Source organism: Eptesicus fuscus, chromosome 3 (genome assembly GCF_027574615.1).
Source record: "Eptesicus fuscus isolate TK198812 chromosome 3, DD_ASM_mEF_20220401, whole genome shotgun sequence".
Lineage (NCBI taxonomy): Eukaryota > Metazoa > Chordata > Mammalia > Chiroptera > Vespertilionidae > Eptesicus > Eptesicus fuscus.
The window spans coordinates 81752082-81772550 of NC_072475.1; the positions used below are offsets into that span (position 1 = coordinate 81752082).

Genomic DNA, 20469 nt, shown 5'->3' on the forward strand with positions numbered 1-20469 from the left:
ATACAGAGCACTCCACTCTAGCCAACAACAACAGAATACACATTCTTCTCAAGTGCAGATTGGACATTCTCCAGGAAAGACAATACTGTAGACAACAAATTGAGTCTCGATATGTTTAGAAAAATAAGTAACATACAAAACATCTCTAACCACACAGGAAGAAGTTAGAAATCAATAATGCAAGGGAAACTAAAAAATTCTCACTTGTGTAAACAACACACTTATCTTAAACAACCAATGAGTCTATAAATAAATCCCAAATAAAAGGGAAAAATGAAAATAAAAACAGAGAGCATTATCTCAATGCACTGAGATTTTGCTTCCCAGCAATTGTCAACTATTTGGCTCAAATAAACTCACAAAAATTCTTTAAGAAAAAAAAATATTCAAACATATGTGATGCAGCAAAAGCAATGCTAAGGGAGAAGTAAATAGCTGTAGATTTCACATTAAAAAATAAGAAATAACTCAAATCAGTAACCTAACTTATAACTTAAAAAACTAGAAAAAGAAGAACAAGGAATAAGACAAGAATGCCCACTTTCATGACTTCTAGTCAACACAGTACTGAAAGTTTTAGCCAGAGCAATTATGTAAGAAAAAGTAATAAAAAGCATTAAAATTGGGGAAGAAATAATCTGTATTCACAAATAATATATGTAGAAAACTCTAAAAGTATACAGACAAAAAACTGTTAGAGTTATAAAGTTAAAAAATTTTAAGAAAACAATTCTACTTACAACAGCCTCAATAAGAATTAAAAACTTAGCAATTAACTTAAACAAGAAGGAAAAAGAATAAAAACTACGAAACATGACTGAAAAAAATTAAAGTGGAAATTATACATGGAAACACATTCCGTGTTCATGGATTAGAAGACTTATGATGTCAATACTTACCAAAGAGATCTATAGATCAATGCATTCTTATCAAAACTGCAATGCTATTTTTTGTAGAAAAAGAAACCTAGATATGGTGGAGTTCAGAAACTCTCTGCCCGCCTCCTCTCATGAAGATAGCAAAAATTACAACTAAATTACAGAACCATTTATTGAGAACCACCTAAGACTAGCTGAACAGAACTCCTGTAAATAAGGATATAAAGAAGCAGTCACATGGAGACTGGTAAGAGAGGAGGAGATGCAAAACAGGCTGATCTCACACCCACAGGTTGTGGTCAATAATCAGAAGAGATATCTTGGTTACACCAGGCATACCAGTTAATAATGCGGATTTTTTTCAATACATGGAGTTACACATATGTTGATATACTGTACATGCGATTTGATATGTATGCTACTTTGTTGTACTGACAAGCTTCAAAGTTTCATATGTCAAATTTGCTGAAGGTGTTAACATTATAGATATTTTTACCTTTAAAAATGTTGAATTTCATGCCAAAAAAAGAGCATTTGTGTAAAGTTTTAATTCATGACTTTATTTTGAAGAAAAGTGCTGCTGAAAGTTATTGTATACTTCGGGAAGCTTATGGTGAACATGCTCCATCTCAAGATACTTGTGAACGCTGGTTTAAACGCTTTAAAAGTGATGATTTCTATGTGAAAGACAAAGAATGTCCAGGACAACCGAAAAAGTTTGAAGACCAACAATGACAAGCATTATTGGATGAAGATGTGTGTCAAACTCAAAAACAACTTGCAGAAAGATTAAACGTTGCTCAGCAAACAATTTCCGATTGTTTACAAGCAATGGGAAAGATTTTAAAGGAAGGAAAATAGGTGCCACATCAACTGAATGAAAGACAACTGGAAAACGGAAAAGTCATCAGTACGTTGCTTCAACAGCACAGAAGAAAGTCTTTTTTGCATCGAATTGTGACTGACGATGAAAAGTGGATTTATTTTGAGAATCCCAAATGCACAAAACCAGGGGTTGATCCAGGTCAACATCACCATTGACTGCAAGGCCAAAACGCTTCGGAAAGAAGACGATGCTGTGTTTGGTGGGATCAGGAAGGTGTGGTGTATTATGAGCTTCTAAAATCAGGTGAAACCATTAATACTTATCTCTACTGACAACAAGTAATTAATTTGAACCATGCTTTAATGGTGAAACGACCAGAATGTGCCAGAAGACATGGCATAGTAATTTTGCTTCATGATGATGCACCATCACACACTTCAAAACCAGTTAAAGATCCGTTGAAAGATCTTGCCTGGGAAGTATTTACCCACCCGCTGTATTCACCAGACCTTGCTCCTTCAGATTACCACTTGTTCCGATCAATGGCACACACACTTTCTGAGCAGCACTTCAAAACGTACAAAGAAGTGGAAAATTGGGTCTCTGAATGGTTTGTCTCAAACCATTGGGACGGTATCCACCAATTACCTGGAAGATGGGGGAAATGTGTAGCTAGCGATGGACATTACTTTGAATAAAGCACTTTTGATGTTTCTCTTGAAATTATCGTGTTTTCTTTGATTACAAAATCTGCATTAACCAGTACACCTAGTAGAGGTCCCCCTTGAAGAGCGAGGAATCCCAACTCCACACCAAGCTCCCCAGCCCACGGTTCCAGAGCTGGGAACAGGAGTCCCAATAACATGTGCCTGTGAAAAGGAGCGAGGGTTGTCCCAGGTGTTCCTCTTAAAGAGTCTACACATGGATTTACTAGTTGAAAAATTCACTCACTCTGAGCTTCAGGACTGGGGCAGCAGCTCAAAAAGCTCCAGGGACATATGGGGAAGAACAAAATTGTATGGCTTCAGGGCAAGGACTGGAGGAACAGCTCTATCCTGAAGAGAAGTGTTGCCAGGCGTCATTGTTCCTTTGTTGAGCCCTCCGCTTACCTACCCTAAAATGTATGGTAGTCCACATCTGAGTCTCCATTAATCTGGAAAGCTCACTCCACCATTGTGAATCCCTGAGACCCTTCTTCACCCAACTTGCAGAACCCCCCAAGCTGCTTCCAGTGGCTTTTCAATACAAACACCAAGTCTCTGCTCGCACTTCAAACTTCCCGAAATCTCTCAAAGGTTCACAAACACCGAACAATCAGCATCTAACCTTGACATGCCTTATACCCCTTGCTAAGTGACTCCAAGCCTGGCACTAGAAGCAGCCAGGCTAGGTTCGCAACTTAGCCTCTCCCAGACACCTCCAAACCCAGCACAATAAGATACCAACCAAAGATCACTTTGTAGCACATATACTGATGGCAATATATGTGGTTTATATATAGCATCAGAGAAAAAGTCAATAAATTAAATGTTTAGAAAATTAAAGTGTATTTTTAAGGCTCTAAACTTTTTAAATTGGTGGGATTCAAACCAAATGTACTATATAACCCTCGTTTCTTAAACCAAAAGGTAATACTAGTATGGCTATGACAAATGCCCTTCGCAGTTCTGGTATTAGCAACAGAAGTAACAATAATCTCAGGAAAAGAGCCCTGGCCGGGTAGCTTGGTTAGTTGGAGCATTATCCTGTACACCAAAAGATTGCAGGTTTGATTCCCAGTCAGGGCACATACATAGGTTACAGGTTTGATCCCGATCAATGTTCATTCTCTCTCTCTCTCTCCCTCCCTCCCTCCCTCAAATCAATAAAAGCATATTCTTGGGTGAGAATTATTTTTATTTATTTTTTAATATATTTTATTGATTTTTCACAGAGAGGAAGGGAGAGGGATAGAGAGCCAGAAACATCGATGAGAGAGAGACATCGACCAGCTGCCTCCTGCACATCCCCCACCAGGAGATGTGCCCGCAACCAATGTACATGCCCTTGACCGGAATCGAACCTGGGACCTTCCAGTCCGCAGACCGACGCTCTATCCACCGAGCCAAACCGGTTTCGGCGAGAATTATTTTTTAAAAGAAAAAAATCTCAGAATAAAACACTAGCATCCCCAACATAGAAGATTTAAGTATCATCGACTACAACAACCCTTAATGGAGTGTTTGATATAAGCAGTGATAAGATACAGAAAAATAATGACTGCCAGGCAGGCATGGCTCACTGGTTGAGCGTCAAGCTATGAACCAGGTCATGGTTGGATTCCTAGTCAGGGAACATGCCCAGGCTGCAGGCTTGATCCCCAGTAGGGGGCATGTAGGATATAGCCAATCAATGATTCTCTCTCATCATTTATGTTTCTATCTCCCTCTCCCTTCCTCTCAAAATCAATAAAAATATTTTTTTAAAAAAGAAAAATAATGACTACCATTTATTAGTCACATAATGACTATCATTTATTAATCACATACTAAGTTATATAGCTTATCTCCTTAAATCTGCATAATCCTATATAATAAATAGGTAATATGCAAATTGACCATCACACCATCACAAGATGGCAGTGCACACAGTGGGAGCGGGACCAGCACCAGAGTCCCCTCAGCCCTGCCAGGGTCCTCGGGTCTGAAGAACTGTTGCCCAATTCAACAGTGCCAGCATTCCAACTTTGTTAAACCTACCAACATCTTAAATGGACTTTCTGTGGTGGTACCCTTTAAGAGGCGGATGAAAGCTACTACATCAGTTTGCACATTCTAATCACTTTTCAGTATCACAAGAGAGATTTTTACTTATATAATAGCCCTAGTATGTGCATCTGGTAAAACCAGAGGCTACAATCCAGTATTACTGCTAAGAGACATTTTCATCCACCAATGTTGTACATGTATGAAAATGGTGTACTGTATACTATAACACGCCCCATACTTTGTTTTGGAGAGTACAATAATGTAAGTCCTAAAAGCACCACTATTTTAGCATAATAAAAGAAAGTCCAAAGAGCTCCTAGATATACTCCAGATAACTTTGCTTCTTTGATACTATTGTAATTTTTTTAAAGAAAATCAAGGTCATTATCATTGTATTGTACAAATAAGCGCTTTGATTAACACAGCTATATAGTTTTTTTAATTTTTAAAAAACCTGTGGAGACAGTGATCTTGTCTTTAAAAATACAATAGTCCTTTCAGTATAATGTCTTAGATTAAAGACATTGCCTTTAATATCTGTTGGGAAGGAAATGTCCAGATTTTTCAAATCTCTTATATGTTTCCTTTTTTGTTTACATAGGGAACAATGTTTATAGTTGTGTGTACAGTGGGGGTCTACAACAATAAGTGTATATTTTCAAACAATTTTTTAATGATTTAACAATTTTTGTAAATCATTTTCAGACTTCTGCAGCTGTAGATTCTCACTGTAAATTCCTTGCTTGCTCATGCATAAGTGAATTTGCAATACCAAATATACAGGTTTAGTATTTTTGCCTGTTAGTGATTGTTTCACATGTGTAACGTTTTGGTTGAGATGTTAAATGGTGGATGAGTACTGTGGATGTGAATGTGGGAAGTAATTTTAATCGTGTATAATTGGTCACAAGGCCCAAGTTGCAGTAACTATTGCTGTTTTATTTAACAATGCCTTGTTGCTTTGTATGCATTAATGTTTGGGTGTAAAGATTGTGTCTATCCAAGAGGGAGCCACAGTATTTAAATTGACCAACCTAATGTTGAAACTACTTAGAGGTGGCCAAATGTAAACTAAAAGCCTTAATTAAAGTGGTGTAATTTTGTATAACTTAGCATCAGTAGTTCAATAAATTTGGATTGCCATGCAAGGGCTTGCATTACAATTACTTGCCACTTGAATGTGTTTTGTGTAATGTTTAACAGTGCTAGTAAATAAATATATATTTAACTTCTTTTTAAATCTAAAAAATATAAGTAAATAATGACTACCATTTATTAATCACAAATAATGACTACCATTTATTAGTTACATAATGACTATCATTTATTAATCACATACTAAGTTATATAGCTTATCTCCTTAAATCTGCATAAGCCTATATAATAAATAGGTAATATGCAAATTGACCATCACACCATCACAAGATGGTGGTGCCCACAGCGGGGGCGGGACTGGCTGCTCCACATGCCTGCCGCCAGAGTCCCCTTAGCCCTGCCAGGGTCCTCGGGTCCTTTTGCACCCCCCACTGACTAACAGCTCACCCAGGCTCCTCCAATGAGTTGCCCATCCCTCTCTTCCTCCCTCCCCCAAAGCTGAAGCCTGACTGTGGTGTCCAACAAATTGGAAGTTATAACTCATGTCGTTGAGAGTATCCTCCATTCCTCAGCCGGGGCTGGCCACTCCGCACGCCTGCCATCAGAGTCCCCTCAGCCCCACCGGGGGCCTCGGGTCCTCCTGCACCCCCCCACTGACTGAGGCTCAGACAAACCGCAGATGGCGGCAGCCACTGCCCAGGGCCAGCCCAAGGCACAGGCAAGTCGCCAATTGCAGCTGCCCAGCCGCCCAGGGCCGCCTGAGGCTCAGGTAACCAGGGCTGGCCGAGGCTTGTGCTGCGGCAGTGGCAGCAGCAGAGGTGTGATGGGGGTGTTGCCTCCCCGATTGCCGGGCGGGTCGCCTCCTGCCCCTGAGGGCTCCCAGATTGTGAGAGGGGGCAGGCCAGGCTGAGGGACGCCCCTCTCCAGTGCATGATTTTTCATGCATTGGGCCTCTAGTAATCCTATAAGAGTGCATTACCCCTGTTATAAAGAAAGAATAAATAACTTGCCCAAGATAAGCCAGATTGTTAGGAATACTGTTAAGATCTGAATCCAGGTATCTGTCTTCAAAGTCATTACCAGAGGTGGGGAACCTTTTTTCTGCCAAGGGCCATTTGTATATTTATAACATCATTGGAGGGCCATATAAAATTATCAACTTAAAAATTAGCCTGCTATATTTGGTCAAAATTTAACTAATTCATTACTTATGCCTTGGCAGGGTCAGATCAAATGATTTTGCAGATCATATACGGCCCACAGACCACCTCTGGTATCCCATTCCAAATGCAAGAAAATTACCACCCACAGAATAAATTTTCAAGGCCCACATCAAATACCACATGGAAATTTCATAACATGAATTTCGAGAAGGAATATATCTGCCAAGAAGGACCCCTCATGGTTAAGGGTAACAAATTCATAACTAGAATCTAGCAGCCATTCCCAACAGAAGCCTCTCATACACACTACATTCAGGAAAAAGCAACAGGCTGAGCCTTCAGTGTCTTGCACTTGCCCCTGCCATAGAATCAACGCTCATAAATGAGTTCATGATATCATCTTGCAATCAATGGACTGAGACCTGCCCCTTCCAATCAGAACCATGCAACTATCTCCTCATTTGCATCTATACTGACCAATCAGAACTGCTCCATCATAATGACCAATCTGACCTATCAAGACCATGCTACTTGGACCAATCAGAACTTTGCTATTTAAATTCCTCTTCTGAACCAATTAGAAACTAGGGTGCAAGCTTTATAAAAGACAGCTTCCCCTTTGCCTGGTGGAGGCCACTTTTGGTTTCCAAGGTAGGCTGCTTTTCCCTAGTTTGCAAATTGTTCCCTTGAATAAAGTTTCTCCTCTTTCCATACCCCATATTGGGGATTCCTATTGACATTAGCTTGGTGGCAGCAAACTTTTGTTGATCACAACTATTTAGAAAGAACTTGAGGAGAGCTAGAGTTATTTTATAGATTTCAGACAGCCAGAATTTTTTGACTTATTATTATTAAACCTTAACCCCAAATTGGTATAAAGCTTGAAAAGTACATTCAATATGACAGTTTCATAGAATGCTCACAATTAGCATGAATGTGTGTTGATGTCATTTGAATTCCGTAACAGTACATCATAAGTAATCACTATGATTAAATCACCCCTAATGCTTTGATAGAGCCAGAGCAAATGATTTTAATCACTATGACTACTTATGATTACATATCTGAGTACTTATGATGAACAATTACCATGAAACTCAAATGACGTAAGTCTTACATAAGCCTTCAGTTATAACAACACTAGAGGCCCGGTGCATGAAAATTTATGCACTGGAGGGGGGTGTCCCTCAGCCCAGCCTGCCCCCTCTCACAGTCCGGGAGCCCTCAGGTGCAGGAGGCAACCTGGCAATCAGGGGAAGGCGACACCCCATCACACCTCTGCTGCTGCCACTGCCAGCAGCACAAGCCTTGGCCGGCCCTGGTTACCTGAGCCTCGGGCGGCCCTGGGCAGCTGGGCAGCCGCCATCCGAGGCTTGCCTGTGCCTGGGGCCAGCCCTGGGCGGCTGGGGGGCTGAGGGGACTGGGGGACTCTGGAGGCAGGTGTGTGGAGCAGCTGGGCCCACCTGGGGGCAGTCCCAGCCTACCGCCCCGGCGGGGCTGAGGGGACTGGGCACTGCCATCTTGTGGCTGTGGGCGCAGCCATAGTTGAGGGTGTGGCAGGCAATTAGCATATTCCCTCCTTACTGGCTGTGGGCACTGCCATCTTTGCAACGGCACGAAGGTCAATTAGCACATTCCCTCTTTATTAGATAGGATATATGTATATACATATACTAGTAGCTCTGCGCACGAATCCATGAGCGAGTAGCTTGTTGCCACTTACCTCAGCTGGCCACCCCACCCACCGCCACTGGTAGCTCTCTGCCGCTCATAGCTCGCTGTCCTGCCCTCCTGTAGCTCTCCGCCCATTGCCCCGCCCTCCTGTAGCTCTCTGCCGCTTGTATATGGGTTATGACATTATGGCATCCTGGCTAATTTGCATATTCCTCTATTATTTTATATATATATATGATTCTCACATGTGAAATTTAAAAGAGATAATAAACAATCTTGTGAGGCAGAAAAGTCATTCAAAATTATTTGTTTTTACAACTCAGGAAACCAAAGCTCAAAGTTAAATGGCAAAAACATTAACCCAAGTGCACAAAATTAAAATGTATTGAGCTAACCACTGGGTATAAGTGCAAATAAGACATGGTATCTGTCCTTAAGGAGCTCATGGTCCAGTAAAGAAGGCAGAAATAAACACCTACAGTATAAAATGATAAATATACTTCTAATAATCTCTAATTATACATCAAATTTATTAGTAACTAGATAATACCACTGAAACTCTTTTTTTTTTTTTCAGCAATTTCAGAAAGAGATCTACTAGAGTATAAAGTTAAAATTGTCATTGATAATTCACTAAGTAGAACCTCGGTGAAAACATAAAATATCTTCCAAAAGGAGAAAAATGCATAAAATTTTTAAGTTCATAAGAAATAAAGTGAGTTTATAAAATGTGTTAGAAATGTAAGAAATTTGTTATAGATCTTTAATGAGGCAACTATAAATACTCTTTAATGTAATTAGGCTTACAAGAAAAATACAAACCAGAAGTTACCTCTGGGTGGTTCAGGGGTGGAAGGGGAAGGGGGAAGTAAGACTGGATTATGACTATTTATTGTACTGGCTGAAAGCAGAAAAGTAAAAAGAGAAGTTCATGATAAAGTAAAAGTTTAAAGATCTATTAGTATCTGCTAACTGACATCCCCTAGCTTTTTCCCATACTTTTTTTTCTTATTTACAATCCCCACTCTTCTAGAGCTTAAAAAAAAGCAACTTCAATTTCCATTTCTCTTATTGGCATAGTAAGCCACTTTTATTAATGGAATTCAGCTATCTCAAACCATTTTTTGTGAGAAATGCACTCAGCCGTTCATTCAGCAGATACTTACTAAGCACTAAGTGCCAGGTACAGTTCTAGAATCTGGATATAAAAGCAGTAAATATGGCAATATGGAGGGATGGAAGAACAGGATGACAGATGGATGAATAGGACAGAGAAGGAAGAAGAATACACAGATGTCAGGGAAATGGATTTCAATTACACCAGACAAATTAACTGAAATACTCAAATAGTTAACTAAATTTTCATTAAGAGTCTGTATCCATTTTCCCAAAATACAAGTGGAATAACTGATGTTTTTTTAAACTGGTTATTAGCCATGCATGGAGTGTTGGTTCCAACACCCGTTGCAGCCACCAGGAGAAAAACGTCACACTAGCCATCAGAGCACATTTGCCTCACATTTAGTAATAGCATATCTGTTGGGAAAGAATAGAGAAGGGCTCAAGAGAATATTTATGTTGAGTAAAGTTATCACTAAACATACCTTTCATTTAAAAAGAAGCTCTTGTGAGGATTTAGATTTTGACAAGATTCTAGGCTGTCATCAGATGATGAAGAAAGCTGCTCTGATTGCAAGTTGTCTGTATCACCCAAAGTGGCCTCAGTTACAGGAGAGATCTTTATGTATTTTCTTCCTAAATCCGTTCCCAGGACATTCGTCAATATAACTCTGGGTATCCTGTCACACAAAATAACAAACACTGTTCTGTACTGAAGTCTGCAGTATCAAATATATTCTAAGAGTTTGAATTTTCAAACATTTTCATCTTAACACAAGTGAGCTATAAGAACTATACCACCCTAGAAATCAACCTGTAAATATTCAAATTTTTGGATAAACACACTCTTCTTTGTTTGTTTGTTTCTAGAAGTACTTATGTCTTATTAATTTGCATAGATTACCCTACTACTACAATGGCTTTAACTGTCATATTGGCTGCTAAAAATTTTAAACGATTTTTCTCAAAAAATGCTTTCTTTCTCTTTTACAGTCATTATTAGAAATACAGGCCCTCACTGGTGTGGCTCAGTTGTTTGAGTGTCGTCTCATGCACCGAAAGTTCGCCAATTCTATTCCCTGTCAGAGCAAGTGCCCAGGTTGTGGGTTGATCCCTGGTCGGGGTGTGTGCAGGAGGCAACAGATCAATGTTTCTCTCTCTCCCCTCTCCCTTCCTCTCTCCTCTAAAACCAACTAAAAAATCTTAGCTTTAAAAAAAAACAACACATTACTACAAACCAATTCAAGAAATCATTATACTTTTCACTAAACATAAAGGTCCTTGATAAGAAATTATATACTCGTAATTGGCAAATGACAAATGCTAAATCCAACAAGAAAGGCACCATTCAGATTGCAACTATGATAATGACAGATGCCATAAGTAAAACAGCACATATACTGATGGTAATATATATATATGTTTTATATAATAGCATCAAGGAAATAGTTGGTAAACATTTAGAAAATTAAAATGTATTTTTAAAGCTTAAAAAAATTTTTAATTGGAGGGGTTCATATCGAATGTACTATGTAACCCCAGTATCTTCTTAAACAGAAGAATATAATCTTTTCTTGGTTAGCCAGTTTTATTATGAACAACTGATGTACTTTGCCACACTACACTGATGGCCTCAAGGCTACTATTTGGCCCTCAACTGACTGGCCCAAGCAAAATTATTATAATTTTTAAAGTTTTCATATCACTGTTATCAATATGTCATTAGCAGCACTTTAATGATCCTTTGTGAGAAACAACAGATTAATACTTGTAAAGGTCAAAGTACTTTTAAGTTAAAAATGTGACCTTCCTTATACTTTATTTTATTTGCTGTAGTACTTAGAGAGGTACTATATTTTTACTACATAGGGGCACTATGTTCTTTTCACAATGTTCAAAACAGCATAGAATTTCAGATCTCAGGAGAACTTTAAAATAATTTGGTTTTCTCTTTACTTCAAGCATGAAGAACTAAAAGCTCAGAAAAAGTACTTGCCATGTATTAGTAACTCTTCCTAGTAGAAGAATCTCACCCTATTGTTTCTTTGGTTTTATATTTTACTCGATTACACCGTCTGTATCCACAATACTAGCATGCCAAAGGATTCAGATAACTAAGCTTTTCTATCAATAAATACTTCAAGAAACCTTTAAAAATATCCAATTCCATTAAAACCACCACAAAAAAGTATTATAATAATTAAGTTATATTTATGATCTAAAAACAGACATAGTAAATAGTACAACACACTGAACTCATTTTAAGTGAAGAAAGAAGGGAAAGGAAGTCTGTCATCTAATACACTTATTGTGAGGAGGGAAAGGCAGAGACATTTTCCTACCTTCTTGCATGATTAAATCTCTAAGGATCCCATTTATTATTGTCTGGTTTGTATATCTGATGCCTGACAGAACCCTCCTTAAACAACTGGATTTGAAATGGGAATAGAGACAATATAGGACCAGTAAGGAGTCTCAAGATTTCTTTTACCTGACCTCACACTACTAGAAATTGCTATAAAATGAATTGTTAAAGAAAACTCGCCTCGCTGGTTTGGCTCAGTGGATAAAGGATCAGCCTGAGAACTGAAGAGTCCTGGGTTCAATTACGGTCAAGAGGATATGTTGGGTTGCAGACTCGATCCCCAGTGGGGAGTGTGCAGGAGGCAGCCGACCAATGATTCTCTCTCATCATTGATGTTTCTCTCTCTTTCTCTCTATCTCTCTCCCTCCTTCCTTCCTTCCCTCTCCCTTCCTCTCTGCAATCAATAAAAATGTATTTAAAAAAGAAAACTCGCCGAAACCGGTTTGGCTCAGTGGATAGAGCGTCGGCCTGCGGACACAAGGGTCCCAGGTTCGATTCCGGTCAAGGGCATGTACCTTGGTTGCGGGCACATCCCCAGTAGGGGGTGTGCAAGAGGCAGCTGATCGATGTTTCTCTCTCATCGATGTTTCTAACTCTCTATCCCTCTCTCTTCCTCTCTGTAAAAAATCAATAAAATATATTTTTAAAAAAAGAAAACTCAACTGTGGTTCTCAATACTTTAGAAAAAATACAAGGATATTAGTAGAAAAAATTTTATTCAGGTTAGACCTATCCTTTTCTAGATAAATATTATAGTGTAAATAAAACTGTACTTTAATAAATAAGAGAATCTAAAATGCAACACACTGATGTACTGGGGGGGAGAGATTAATCAATGAACTTATAGGCATTCTAGAGACCCGGTGCACGAATTTGTGCACAAGTGCGGTCCAGCCGGCCCACCTCAATCGGAGCTGATTGGGCCAGCCGGGGGGAGGGGCTGCAGGCAGTTGGCCAGCCGTCCCACCCCCTGGTCCAACTCCCGATTGAACTCCTGGTCGAGGGGATAATTTGCCTATTAGCCTTTTATTATATAGGATATGCATAGCCCATGGACAGACAATAGTTTGGAGGGGAAATAAAAGACTGTATAATTACAAAAGACTTTTACTACAAAAGAAATAAAAGACTGTATAATTAACCTTTAAAAAAAGAAATGAGCCGAAACCGGTTTGGCTCAGTGGATAGAGCATCGATCTGCGAACTGAGGGGTCCCGGGTTCGATTCCGGTCAAGGGCATATACATTGGTTGCAGGCACATCCCCAGTGGGGGGTTGTGCAGGAGGCAGCTGGTCGATGTTTCTCTCTCATCAATGTTTCTAGCTCTCTGTCCCTCTCCCTTCCTCTCTGTAAAAAAATCAATAAAATATATTAAAAAAAAAAAAAAAGAAATGAGAGAAACTGATATACTAAATTGGTTATTCATTTTAAGAATTATATCTTTACTAGTGGGCCCAGTACACAAAATTTGTGCACAGAGGGTAGGTTCCCTCAGCCCAGCCTACACCCTCTCCAATTGGGAACCCTGTGGGATCAGGCCTAAACTGGCAGTCAGACATTCCTCTTGCAATCTGGGACCACTGGCTAACCGGTCACCTGCCTGCCTGCCTGCCTGATCACCCCTAACTGCCTCTGCCTGCCTGCCTGATTGCCCCTAACCCCTCTTCCTGCCTGCCTGATTGCCCTTAACCTCTCTGCCTGCCTGTCTGCCTGCCTGATCACCCCCAAATGCCCTTCCCTGCCGGCCTGATCTCGCCCCTAACTGCCTTCCCCTGCCGACCTGATCTCACCCCCAACTGCCCTCCCTTGCTGGCCTGATCTCACCCCCAAATGCCCTCCCCTGCCGGCCTGATCACCCCTAACTGCCTTTGCCTGCCTGATCACCCCTAACTACCCTCCCCTGCCAGCCTGATCTCGCCCCCAACTGCCCTCCCCTGCCGACCTGATCTCGCTGCCAACTGCCCTCCCCTGCCAGCCAATTTGGTTCTGATTGGTCAGTTTCTATGCCAGTCAGCATCAAAAGCTCCGCCTCCAAGGCAGCCATTGGCTCCTCACAGTTCACCCAGATTTGGTTCTGATTGGTAGGTTTCTATGCCAGTTAGTGTCTCTGGGCCTACCTCCAAGCCTGATCAGAGAGGCAAGGCTTGGAGGTAGGCCCAGATACACTGAGGCCCGGAGAGAAACTGAGGTGCGGCTGCTGGTGAAGCCCGGAGAGAAAGAGAGGCAACGGCTGATCAACAGCTGCCACGGAGGCTGCGGATCAGACCCTGCCTCTCTATCCAAGCCTCTCTCTGGGCCTGATCCGCAGCCCACTCGGCAGTCAGTGCTGGTTCATTGCGCCCACACAGGTGGCAGTCAGTGCTGATTTCTGGTGTTTGGTCTAGCCTTCAGTCAGTCATTATGGACCCTGTGTTTTTATATATTAGGATGATCCCCTATCATACCAAATTCTAAAATATGACTCATAATAAAAATATTCAGAAACTATAATATTTAAGTAAAGAGAACATTTGGGAGATATAAAGAAACACATCAAAGTAGTGTCAGCTATCATTTAGTATCCCTTTTAAATGTCTGACTATAGTATGTTTAAATTTGTTTTAAACTACTGAGTCCCTAAAAAAGCTGTCTCTCCAAATAGGGAAGCTATTGTCCATAAAGATTAGTCCTATACAAAGTGTTAAATATAATCTACAACAATAACAAAAAGTACAAATATCAGCAAGGAAAGGTTGAATTTTTAAAGATTATGGTTCTCTTCTGAATAATAAATCATCCTATTCTTGTAAGGTTTGTTTTGTAACCAGACAACCAAGGGGTCTGGGCTGCCTGTCACTACTTGTGTCAATTAAGCAGAAACAGGGTTGAATCATATATGAGCATTTATTCCAATAATGCAGGTAGTATGGAAGAGCCACAGATCATCCAAAAAAATCTGCTCTGTACCCCACCATAAGCCAGCTGCGTATATTGGGTAGAAGTACAAAGATTACATAGGAAAGTAGAAATTACAAGTATGGAGAAAGTGGAAACAGGATAATCATTAACAGTTACAAATCATGTAGGCTGGGGGAGGGTGGTGTCACAGGAGGGCGGGTGCCTCCGGGCACCCTGAGACCAAATTACAGATAATAGGGGATGGGAGTTGTAAAGAACAGGTGCCCCTGGACTAAATTGTTTCTTCCACAAGGTTGTAAATATTTCCATAATGATAGGCAGTTCTCAGAAGTAGGATGGACTGCATTCCGATGTTAACTCCCATTCCCAGGGCATACAACTCTCAGCGAGGTTAGAATGTGCTTTCTCTAATCAGAACAGAACCATCATGATTAAAAGAGCATGATTAATATTTCTTATAACTGTAGCTAGTCCCCAATATTCAATTTCTGCCCCTAACAGTTTGGTTGCTAGATTTTTAAAGAAAGAAACAGTAGCGAGCCAGTGTGGTTCAGTGGTTGAGCATCGACCCATAAACCAGGAGGTCACCGTCAGAGCACATGCCTGGGTTATGGGTTTGATCCCCAGTAGCGAGTGTACAGGAGGCAGCCAATCGATGCATCATTGATGTTTCTATCCCTCTCTCCCTCTCCCTTCCTCTCTCTGAAATAAATTTTACAAAAAGAAAGGAGGGAGGGAGGAAACAGAAGAGATATGAAAAAATAACTTTGGCAGAGAAATAAGACCTTTTAAGTTGAACAAATAGCTCCAAGTCTTTCCTAGGATAAAAAAATTTCAAAATTTACCCAAAAACCATTTGAAAAGATTATATACCAAACGGCAGTAAAATCTGCATCTTTCAAGCACAAGAGCCCTTAGAGGTCCTCAAAAGCTATCAGAAGGTTAAAGGAACTATCTCAGCATGTCTACCACAGTATGTCTTTCAATTAAAAATCACTCAATTAGAACTAATTCCACAAGGAAAAATGTAAAGTAATATACCTAAAGGGTTAATGAAATGGACATCATATAAATATATATAACAAAGTCTAAGTCTTACTTTACTTATAAAAAAGAAATTAAAGTCATTAAAGTGAAAAGCAGTATAGCACAAGAATTAAGAGCAAGCATTCTTCTTTTATTTTTTAATCTTTATTGTTGAGATTATTACAGATGCCCATCTCCTCCCCGACCCCATGGCTCCCCTCCACCTGGTTCCCACCACAACCCATGGCCCTCGCCACCCTATTGTCTGTGTCCATAGATAATGCATACATGAATATAAGATCTTTGTTTAATCTCTTTCCACACCCCCTCCCCCACTTCACTCTGAGAATCGTCAGTTTGTTCCATTTTCATGCCCCTGATTCTATTTTATTCACCAGTTTATTCTGTTCATCAGATTTTTTATTCACTTGATTTTTAGATTCACTTGTTGATAGATATGTATTTGTTGTCCCTTTGTTGTTCATATTTTTTATCTTTACCTTTTCTTCTTCCTCTTCTTAAAGAATACCCTTCAGCATTTCATATAATAGTGGTTTGGTGGTGATGAACTCCTTTAGCTTTTTCTTGTCTGTGAAGCTCTTTATCTCACCTTCAATTCTAAATTAGAGATTTGCTGGGTAGAGTAATCTTGGTTGTAGGTTCTTGCTATTCATCACTTTGAATACTTCTTGCCACTCCCTTCTGGCTTGCATAGTTTCTGTTGAGAAATCAGCTGACAGTCATATGGGCACTCCCTTGTAAGTAACTAACTGTTTTTCTCTTGCTGCTTTTAAGATTCTCCCTTTGTCTTTTGCCCTTGGCATTTTAACTATGATGTCTTAGTGTGGTCCTCTTTGGATTCCTCTTGTTTGGGGTTCTCTGTGCTTCCTGGACTTGTAAGTCTATTTCTTTCACCAGGTAGGGGAAGTTTTCTGTCATTATTTCTTCAAATAGGTTTTCAATATCTTGCTGCCTCTCTTCTTCTGGCACCCCCATAATTCGGATGTTGGTATGCTTGAAGTTGTCCCAGATGCTCGTTACACTATCTTCATATTTTTGGATTCTTTTTTCTTTTTGCTCTTCTGGGTGTTTTTTACTTCCTCATATTTAAAATCACTGATTTGATTCTTGGGATCCTCTAGTCCAGTAGTCGCCAACCTTTTGGACCTCACAGACGACCAGTGGTCCGCGGACCAACGGTTGGTGACTGCTACTCTAGTCTACTGTTGAATCCCTGTATATTATCATTTTAGTCAGTGTATGCTTAATTTCTGACTGGTACTTTTCCTTTTTTCTTTTTGGCATTCTCACTAAGATACTTGAAAGTCTCACTAAGTTCCTCAGAGGTTTCTAGATTATTGAGTAACCTTATAACTGTGGTTTTGAACTCTGTCACCAGTAGTTTGTTTTCTTCCATTTATTTCATTTGTGACTTCTTTGTCTCCACATTTTGGCTGCTTCCCTGTATTTGTTTCTATGCATTCGATAGCTGCTAAGTCTCCTTGAGTTGATAGAGTGGCTCTGTGTAGTAGGTGTCCTATAGAGTCCAGTGGCTCAGACTCACCAATCACCAGAGGTGGACGCTCTTGGTGCACCCCTTTATGGCTGTGTGCACAGTTTTATTGTAATTGAGCCTTGACTGCTGTTGGTGTCACTGGGAAGAATTGACCTCCAGGCCAATTGGCTGTGGGGACCAACTACAACTGCAGTGGGAGAGCTGCTATGCAGGAGACATCCTTATGGAGCAGGACTTGTTTCAGTGGGGCTCTGGTGCTCACAGAGTCTGCCCCTTGAGTGTGATACTTATGGATGTGAAGAGTTGTAATCCAGAATGGTCTCACACTGACCACTGGGTACACTGGCTCTTGGGTCTCCAGGGAGGTGCAAAGTCAGCCACTGCCTGGGGCCACCCAGCAGAAGCTACAGAGACATCTACAGATCCTCCTCTTTGTATCAGGTTTGGAAGTGCCCAGACAAGGCCCAGCTGTGATGCAAGGCAGGCTGGTGCTGGTGCCAGGTCTTGAACATTTTATTGGTAGCTCTGAGGCTCCCTGACCCAGCTGCAGCTTGTTTGACAGATTTTAGGCTGAGAAAGGACAGGCCATACATATGCAAAAGCCACTGCGCACAACTTAGGTGGGGTTATAAATTGGGTGGGGCGGGGTCTCAGGGAATCACCAGAGCAGAGCAAAGAGAAATAGCTGCCAGTCGCCCCTGCACTGGGGAGGTCTCAGCATGGGAACAATGACCACTGCAAGCACCTCCGTCTGGAAGAAAGCTGCCCCTGAGTTCCTGCCCCGATGCCAGACAGTCCAGTTTCTCCCCTTATGTGTCTGGGTCCCCCAGAGCCTCGCCCAGCAATGGAGCTCAGAGGAAGTGGGAGCTTGAAAATGCAGTTCATGGTACCAGCCTTTTAAGAGGATCAGCTAGGTTTCCAGCAGCCTCTGTGTCAGCCCAATCCACACTGGTTTTTACAGCCCTTAGTTCTCACTGCCAGTAGGGACTTCTTTCCCCAGCTCTGGAACCCTGGGCTAGGGGCTGGGACTCCTTGCTCCTCCAAGTGGCCTCCGCAGAGGTGATCTCCCTCCTGATTAAAAAGTGGCACAGCCAGGTGCAAGACCAGCCTGTTCCGTGCCTCTGCACCTCTTACCAGTCTCAGTGTGCTTTCTTCTTTACTTGTCTTATTGTAATACTTCCACTCAGCCAGCTTTCCGATGGTTCTGGATGATGGTTGTTCTGTATTTTAGTTGTAATTTTGATGTGGTTGTGGGAGGCAGCAAGTACAGACGTTTATCTATGCCACCATCTTGGTTCTCCCTTTAGCATTTCTTGTAGTGCTGGTTTGGTGGTGATGAACTCCTTTAACTCCTTTTTTTTGGGGGGTGAGGTCTGGGGGGCTCTTTATTTCTCCACCTATTTTGAATTATTGCCTTACTGAATATAGTAATCTTGGTTTCAGATCCTTGCTTTTCTTTGCCTTGAATTCTTCATGCCATTCTCTTCTGGCCTGTAGAGTTTCTGATGAGAAATCAGCTGACAGCTTTATTTAATTTTGTTACCTTTGTGGGTAACAAATTGCTTTTCTCTTGCTGCCTTTAAGATTTTCTCTTTGTCTTTAATTTTTGGCATTTTAATTTTGATGCATCTGGCCATGGACCTGTTTGGGTTATTGCTTGGGACTCTCTTGCCTTCTAGACTTGTGTGACTTTTTTCTTTCCCCAGGTTAGAGAAGTTTTCTGCCATTATTTCTTCAAACACATTCTCTATCCCTTGCTCACTTTCATCCCCTTCTGGCATCCTATTATGCATACATTGTTATGTTTCATGTTGTCCCTCAGCTCCCTTAAGTTGTCCTTCTGTTTTGTAATTGTTTTTCCCTGAGACTCTTTTGAAAAGCAGCTTCAACTCTCTTCCAAATGACAATCGCATCGTCCCCTCATTTAATCTGTCCTTTTTCAGCTAAACTGCAATGTTTCATCTAGTAAAAAGAATAGTTTTTCTCACCATGAAGTGTTAGTAGCTAGATTATATGTTCATGAAATTTAAATATAAAGGAAGAGTCCTAATAAGATTCTAATTTGTTTTTTACTGTGTGTGTCTGCTTTTTTGTGTGAACTACCAGCCAGTATAGAACTTTTTATCTGAGCTCCAGGTTTTGTAAATTTAGCTTATTCAATGTGAACGAATCATCTTTGTTTTCAGACTTGTTCCTATATCTGTATCTTCTTCCTGTCTGAGTATATGACTCCTCTGTACACTGTTCTCCAAATTAGGACTTTGTTATTGTCCTGATTCCAATTTCTTCTTTACCCTTCATATCCAGTCATTTATCATGTCTAGTCAATTTTATCTACTAAGTTTCAAAATTTTCTCCTTTCCATGTTTATTGCCACTGTCTCAGTTCAAACCCTAAAGACTTTGTGTCTTTATTACTACCATAGTTAACTGGGTAGGGCTTTCTGTACAAAGTCTTTTTCTTCTTAGTTATTTCCCTATATTGTTGCCTATATTGTATTCATTCTAAAAGCAAATATAAATTGCCCTATCTAGCTAGTTTGGCTCAGTAGATAGAACATTGGCCTGTGGACTGAAGGGTCCTGTGTTCAATTCCAGTCAAGAGTAAATGCATGGGTTGCACGCTCGATAGCCAGTAGGGGGCGTGTAGGAGGCAGCCAATCAATGATTCTCTTATCATTGATGTTTCTATTTCTCTTACCCTCTCCCTTCCACTCTGAAGTCAATAAAAATCTACACTAATAAAGGAGAAACATGCAAATTAACCATCACTCCGCTACACCCACCAACCAATCAGGAGGGAATATGCAAATTAGAAGGAGAAAGATGGCAGCTGCTCAAGGTGCATAGTGGCCGGGTGGGGCAGGACACCTGCTATGAGAGGGAGGGCGGAGGGCAAAGGCAACTACAGGAGCGGCACTCTGGCCACAGCGAAGACGAAGACTGCAGACTCTGGCCGGAGTCTGCACCGAAGACAAAGATGGCAGACTCCAGCTGGAGTCTGCAGCAAAGACAAAGACGACAGTCTGCAGCGAAGATGGCAGACTCTGGCCGGAGTCTGCAGCGAAGACGAAGGTGGCAGACTCTGGCCGGAGCCTGCAGCAAAGACGAAGAAGGCAGACTCTGGCCGGAGCGAAGGCCTGGGTCCCAGGTGCCGGAGGAA

General features: G+C 40.9%; 1 protein-coding gene across 1 annotated transcript in view; it reads right to left on the bottom strand.

Annotated features, from left to right (window-relative positions):
* Window positions 1-20469, bottom strand: part of SENP7 (SUMO specific peptidase 7) — a 163987-nt gene that overhangs the window by 64689 nt on the left and 78829 nt on the right. Inside the window, exon 6 of the mRNA XM_054714050.1 lies at window positions 9988-10182. Within this exon, the coding sequence (XP_054570025.1) occupies window positions 9988-10182 (195 nt within the window). The remainder of the gene's footprint in view (window positions 1-9987; window positions 10183-20469) is intronic.